Raw genomic sequence first — 7,819 nt, 5'->3', positions numbered from 1 at the left:
TGGATAAGTGAGACATTGGGATTAGCTTGAACTGTTTGGGAGGCCCCTAGGCAGTGTGACCAGGACCTGTCCTTAGTGCATGACCTGGCTCTTTGGAACCTGGGGCCTATATAGGGACACTTTGCTCAGCCTGCGTGAAGGGAGGAGGGAACTGGAACTGTATGGACTGGATCTACCAGGCTGAGCTGAATTCCCAGGGGAGTCCTTGCACTGGAGGAGATGGGAATGGGGGTTGGGCTGGAGGGAGGCGGGAGTGGGGTGGTGCAGTAGGAGGGAGGACAATGGGAATCTGTGACTAATATGTAAAATCAAATTAAATTACAAAATAAAAAAAAATTTAAAAAACCATGAGACAAAGAGAGAGAGAAGGAGAGAGGGAGAGAGAGAGAGAGAGAGAGAGAGAGAGAGAGAGAGAGAGAGAGAGAGAGAGAAATAGATCAGTGGAGGGTCTTCCCACAGGGAATGTTAACTAGCCCAACCCTGTGCCAATATTTTGTATGAGAGCTATTGGAAGTTTGGAAAGTTGATTTAGGAACAATTTCCTAAATCTGTAATATATCATTATATGGATGATATTTCACTAGCTGATTCAAATGCAGATAGAAAGAATTTTGGAAGAAGTAAAGAAAATTTTGCCTTGTTGGAGATTACAAATAGCTCCTGAACCTGGCAACAAGTCAAGGAAATTGTAAGGATATGTACTACTTGTTCTTTTTACAGTCAGACTCGGCTACCAGTAGAATGTAACCCAAAGGGTACTCAGAGGAATGAAATCTGGCAGATGGATGTGTTTCACTATGCCTAATTTTAAATATTGAAATATGTACACCATAACATTGATACTTATTCAGGATTTCAGTGGGCAACTGCTCTGAGTTCTGAAAAAGCTGATTTGGGAATCATGAATTTGCTGGAAGTTATGGCCATTATGAGCATACCTGCACAAATTAAAACTGCCAATGTTCCAACATACGTCTCTGGTAAAACAAAAATTTTTTTTGCTTATTACAATATAAAGCATAGTACAGGTATACCACATAATCCTACAGGCTAAGGAACCATGGAAAGATCAAATCAAACTCAAAAGGATATGCTAAATAAGCAAAAAGGGGTAACAATCTCACCCAAAAATAGACTGTGTAATGGTCTATTAACTTTGAACTTTCACGGTGCAAAAGAGAAAGGAACAACAGCTGTGGCGAGACATTGGATCGTAGAAAAAAAAAACCCAGAAAATTAAATGAGCCTGTATACTTTAAGAATGTGCAGACCTCAGAATGGAAACCAGGATATGTGTTACATTGGGGATGAGGTTTTGCTTTTGTTTCTACAGGAGAAGAAAAGCTGTGGATACCATCAAAATTGATAAAAGTTCAATTGGAATAAGACAACCTCTTAATTAGAAGAGGTGATAGTTCATTAACCAGCATGACCATCCAATTTAAACTAACTTATACCACTAACAAATCCCTTTTCATTTAATCAGATATAACTTACCAAAAGGGAACCTCCCCAAAGTTAGGTTTGGGGAAGGGTTTTTGATTTTGACTTTCAGGGGAATGAAGGCTCAGGAATCTGAAGAACACTAGACAAATGGACATATTAATCACAGGAAATATCCATCAAGATGAAGTTTCAATTCTGAACATTTATGCCCTAAATACAAAGGAACACACATATGGAAAAGAATCATTACTAAAGCTTAAATCACACATCAAACCCTATGCACTGATAGTGGGAGACTTCAACTCCCTACTCTCACCAAAGGACAGGTTGACCAGACAGAAACTTAACAGAGAAATATGGGAGCTAACACATATTATGACTTAAAAGGACTCAATAGACATCTACTGAACATTCCACCCAAACAGAAGAGATTATATCTTCTCCTCAGCACCCCAAGGAACCTTCTCTAAAACTGACCACATACTCGATCACAAAGCAAGTCTCAATAGATATAAAAAAAATGGAATAATATTCTGTATTTTATTGAACCACCACGGCTTAAAGTTAGAATTCAACAACAACACAAATTACCAAAAGCCTACAAAATTGTGAAAACTGAATAATGCTAAACTGAATCACCACTAGGTCAAGGAGGAAACAAAAATGAAATTAAAGAGTGCTTAGAATTCATAGAAAATGAATATACAATATACCCAAAGTTAGGGGACACCAAAAAAGCAGTACTAAGAGGAAAGTTCATAGATCTAAGTGTCTACATGAAGAAGTTGACACTAGACACTTAACAACACACCTGAAATCTCTAGAAGAAAAAGGAGCAAACTCAACCAGGAAGAGTAGATGCCAAGAAATAATCAAATTGAGGGCTGAAATCAAATAAACAAAGAGAACAGTAAAAAGAATCAATGAAACAAAGTGTTGGTTCGTTGAGAAAAACAAGATAGACAAGCCCTTATCCAAACTAACTGAAAGACACAGAGAGAGAGTATCCAAATTAACAAACCCAGAAATAAAAGAGAGACATTAAAAACAGACAACAAGAAAATCCAGAGAATCATCAGGTCATACATCAAAAACCTGTACTCCACTAAATTGGAAAAACTAAAATAAATGGGCATTTTCTGGATAGGTACAATATACCCAAATTGAATCAAGACAAGGTAAGCAATTTAAATACCTATAACCCCCAAGGAAACAGAAGCGGTCATTAAATTCTCCCAACCAAAAGAAGCTATGTGTCAGATGGTTTCAGTGCAGAATTCTACCAGAATGTCAAAGAAGAGCTAATATCAATACTCCTCAAATTGTTCTACATAATAAAAACAGAAGGAACATTGTCAAACTCTTTCAGTGAGGCTACAGTTACCCTGATATCCAAAACACACAAAGATGCCACAAAGAAAGAGAAATACAGACCAATCTCACTCATGAACATTGATGCAAAAAATACTCAATAAAATACTAGCAAACTGAATCCAAGAACACATAAAAAAATCATCCATCATGATTTTGTAGGCTTCATCTGAGAGATGCAAGGTACAAAAGTCTGTCAATGTAATCCATCATATAATCAATCTGAGAGAATAAATCCCACATGATCATCTCATTAGATGCAGAAAAAGCCTTTGACAAAATCCAACACTTCTTCATGATAAAGGTCCTGGAGAGATCAGGAATGCAAGGAACATACCTTACCATACCAAAAGCAATCTACAGCAAGCCAAAGGCCAACATCAGATTAAATGGAGAGAAACTCAATTCGATTCCACTAAAATCAGGAACAATACAAGGCTGTGCACTCTCCCCATATCTATTCAATATTTGAGTCAAATTAATTAATATTGAGATGAATAAAAAGACATGATATTCACTAAATTAATGTTAAAAGCAACCTTTCAATATCATTTGTTTAAGACTAACACTGTGGTTACTGTGATTAAATAGAAATCATGAACCAGGCATGATGTGATAGTCTATGGCATTGATCAGTGTAGTCTGAAGGCAGAGACTGACTCAACTCTGCCAGTCTGAGGCTACCTTGGTCCATACAGTAACTTTTAAGAGAGCCAGACATGTAGACTGGAAAGCTATCAAAAATGAAAGAAAAATGTAGAAATGAAATCATGATTACCTCTTGAATTCCTGCAAAAACATTTCAGATGCCAAAGCTTTAGAGAATAAACTAGTATTTCACTGCTATTCTGTCCTCTTTAAGAAAGTAACTGGGATGGGATGGATACCTTTCCAGAAGACTGGCATCCTATTTACTGCATTCATAGGGTAGCTGACCACAGTTGGTTACGCCAGTTTACACTTATTCAGGGGATCCAACAGCCTCTTCTGACCTCTGAGGGCACCATATGCTCATAGTGCACAGACCCACCTATGTAACAGGGCCCAGACATTACCGGGGCCTCACACCTAAGTACAGCTGTCTCCATGACAGAAGTACTATACATGATGTAAAACCCAGCATTTCTGGAAAAAAAAAAAACAGCAATCCCCTGCAACAACGAAAAGGAAGGCTTAATCCATCTAAGTGCACAGCTCTAGGAATACCTCTAAATGTTCAAACCTTGCTTGAAATACAGTAATATTTTGGCTTCTGTAGTGCCCCTTCGGGCTAATTGTTCTTGTTAACTGAAGTTTGTGAACCCAGAATATGGGTTTTGTGCTAAAAAGCTCACTCTAAGAATGGCTGTTTGCTCCACCAGAATCCAGAATAGGTCATGTGGCTGCCAGCTGGTGAATAAAGACTTTCTATTGGCTTAAATCCATGTTAAAGAAGTCTCTTCTCTTCTGCCTCTGTCTCTGTCTCTCTCTGTCTCTCTGTCTCTCTGTCTCTGTCTCTCTGTCTCTCTCTGTCTCTGTCTCTGTCTCTGTCTCTGTCTCTGTCTCTCTCTCTCTCTCTCTCTCTCTGTGTGTGTGTGTGTGTGTGTGTGTGTGTGTGTGTGTGTGTGTGTGTGTGTGTTTGTCTCCAAAACTTTCTATGTGTTTTGTTTCTATGTCAGTTTCGTTTTGCTGTATTGACCGTTGTCTTTCTCGGTTGTGTGAACGCCCCTGCTGCATAAGACTTGTACCTTCTCCTGCTGGGGACTTGAATCCTTTTTTCTGGGCCAGGTCCTCCAGAGAACCACCGACCTGAAATAAAAGATCCACCTGTCCAATTCCTGGAATGCGAGACTATATGAACAGTTCTATATTGAGCCCCTGACAGGAGTCTGTTCCCTGATGAGAGAATGCTCCTACTCTGAAGTACCGGCTCCCCTGATCCTAAATACATAAAGAAGAGTCACTGGGTCTACTAGTTAGCCACCTACCAAAGATTCTTAAATGAGGAACCAAACTTTCAGAGATCAAAACCAGTTGATTGATTTATCCTGGATTGAGGGATGAGCAGCATTAGAGACAGAATTTCAGGAGAAGTAACCTGGGAATTGGTGAGTGGATTGAATCACTGAAGGTATTGTCATGTCCTCTAGGTTTAGTGAGTCCCTACAGACATGATTAACTGAAGAAAGATGATAGATATGGTGAGCATTTTATTGATCACATACAAAGGGGAACTGTCTCAAAAGCCCTTTTGGTAACTATTGAATATACTCTGCACCTTTTGGAAACCTGAATACTGTCTCACTTTTAAGGACTAGCAGTGTAAGCATGCAAGTTCAAAGTTTAAAGTAGATAGAACTCACCAGTGAAGGATGAAAATTATGAGGTATTGAGAAGCTGAATCTTGGCAGTCAGCAGGATGGAACTGAGAATCACTTAGAATCTTCTCATAGCACATTCTTAAGTGGATCTGGAAGAGTATTGCCAAGGGTTTGGGGAGGGGCAAGACCACCAATGTAAGTTGGTAGAGTTACTCTGGGGAATATGAGTCTGGATTAAAATGACTGCCACATTCAGAGGTACCTGCCTGGTTCTGCCTCTTGCCCACCGTGTGTGAATTCTTCCATCCTGATCTCCAAGTTGTGAACACTGAGACCCCTGACTGAGAAAGGAAGACACCTCTTCCCGGGTCATGTTAGTAGGAAGATTTAGTGTAAAACCCTGAAAAGAGGAAATAACAGCTGTGTAGTAATGGACACCATCCCTATTTTATTTAAGATGAGCCACACTAAGCAAAATACACTTGTAGTGGTTATTCTTGTTCCCAACTTATGAAGACATGGAATTAACTAAAACCCTAAAATGGAGGGCACACAAGAGAGAAGTGTTTTCATTCAATTGAAGTAGTTAAGATCCAATTCAAGTACAGACTTTGGAGGTAAAAAGACACAAATATTTAATCCGGATCTCAAGGCCTGAAGACACACACCTTTAATCCAGATCATTGAGCTGGAAGACACACCCTAAATTGGGCCACACCCTCTGTTGGAAGCATATAAAAGGATATGGAAGCAGGAAGCTCTTGCTATTTGCCTGCTTGCTCTCACCTTGCAGCAAGTCCATCCCTTCCCTGGCATTAAAGAATATTTAGAACTCTAGTATACACTGAAGACCAGTGGACACATCCAACCTCCTAGACTGAGTAAGTACTGGAATATTGTACTTTTCCTTCACAGCTAGCCAATGGGAGATTAGCAGAGATGGAGCCCTAAGTCATTCTCATCAATCCCTTTCCTTCATACACAGTGAGATTCCTTGTATATGTTCTGTTACTCTAGAGAACCTAGCATAACATTTTTGATGTGAGTGTATAAAATTTTCCAAAATATTCAACAGCTGTGTTTAATTGTCAAAATCATTTACCTATTGACCTAAGATTCAATCTAGACAAAAAATGGAGTGATGTAAGATTTCCTAGTAGCACACACTGACTTCTCTGAAATCAGTATTGAAATCTGTATAGGAAATATCCGAGATCCAAGTTTCAAACCCATTCTAACAGAGAATCCAGGAAAAACAAAAACTTAACATCTAATTCAGGTCTGTTATTGTTTCCCAAGGTGAAGAGAAAACAATTGCTAGTTCTTCATTTTTGGATCGAGTTTAACCAGGAGAAATGGCAGGAGATGGGACCGTCCAAAGATGGGACCACACTCAAATCAGCCTTCAGAATTTCTCCTACCTGTGGACCATCAGCAACTTCCATTCTATTGTGGAGGAAAGGCTAGGAAGCCTTAGAAGCCCAACTTTTTCAATAGAGGCCAATGACAAATGGTGTTTGACAGTAAACCCGAACGGACTCGATGAAGTAAGTGCAGATTACCTGTCAGTTAATCTAGTTTTGCTCAGCTGTCTAAAGAGTCATGTTTGGGCAAAGTTCCAGTTCTGGATCATAAGTGACAAAGGAGAAAAAAAGCAAACCAGGAGGAGCCAAACAGCATTTAGGTTTGTGCCAGGCCTTAGTCACGGATTCAAAAAGTACATTCTTCGAGATTTCCTCCTGTCCCATGCACCTCGTCTTCTCCCACATGATCAGCTCACCCTCCTGTGCATGGTGAGCGTGGTCAAATACTCCTTCAGCATCTCTGACCAGAACAGGAAGCCAGGGATTCAAGTTCCAAGATGCATATTGGCAGATGAGCTAGGAGAGCTGTGGGATAATTCGAGATTCACAGATTGCTGCCTGGTGGTATCTGGCCAGGAATTTCAGGCTCACAAGGCCATCTTAGCAGCTCGCTCTCCAGTTTTCAGAGCCATGTTTCAACATGACATGGAGGAGAGCAGAAAGAATCGCGTTGAGATCCCCGACCTGGAGCCACAAGTCTTCAAGGCAATGATGGATTTCATTTACACTGGAACAGCACCAGGCCTGGACAGCATGGCAGATACTCTGCTGGCAGCTGCTGACAGGTATGGCCTGGAACGTTTGAAGGTCATGTGTGAGGATGCCCTCTTCAGGGACCTCTCTGTGGAGAATGCTGCCCACACTGTCTTCCTGGCTGACCTCCACAGCTCAGGGCAGCTGAAAACCCAGGCACTGGATTTCATTACAGCTCATGCTTCTGAGGTCTCTGAGACCTCAGGCTGGAAGGCAATGGTGGGCTCATATCCCCATCTAGTGGCTGAAGCACAACGTTATCTGGCTTCTGGTCATCTCCCTTTCCTGGAGCCCCCTTTCAAACGCTTGAAGCAATCCTAGGACATGGTCAGCTGTGACTTACAATTGTCTCCCTGAAGCAGCAGCCAGTGTTGTTACCAATGACACCTGGCTAGACTATGGGATTGGTGGAGCATTTCCAGTGAAACTAGGAAAAGTCGGCATGGTGGCTCAGGCTTTAATACAGCTAAAAATGAGGTGATTATCAGGTTCAGGGAGGGGAAGCGCTGAGCTATGTTGTATACACTACCCTGTTACTGTAATGGTTTGATTTTTCTCTCCAATGAGTTGAGAACTGGAATACAT

The 7,819-nt window shown here is 40.7% G+C and overlaps 1 protein-coding gene across 1 annotated transcript; it reads left to right on the top strand.

The window, feature by feature from the left end:
• The first annotated feature begins 6,472 nt into the window (after window positions 1-6,472).
• LOC131912564 (speckle-type POZ protein-like) lies at window positions 6,473-7,555 on the top strand. Its single transcript, XM_059264869.1, has one exon. It carries the CDS (start codon window positions 6,473-6,475, stop codon window positions 7,553-7,555), a length of 1,083 nt encoding a protein of 360 aa, XP_059120852.1.
• The last annotated feature ends 264 nt before the right edge of the window (window positions 7,556-7,819 follow it).

This window comes from Peromyscus eremicus, chromosome 6, assembly GCF_949786415.1.
Source record: "Peromyscus eremicus chromosome 6, PerEre_H2_v1, whole genome shotgun sequence".
In the NCBI taxonomy this organism is placed as follows: Eukaryota; Metazoa; Chordata; class Mammalia; order Rodentia; family Cricetidae; genus Peromyscus; species Peromyscus eremicus.
This window is presented reverse-complemented; position numbering and strand designations above follow the sequence as displayed.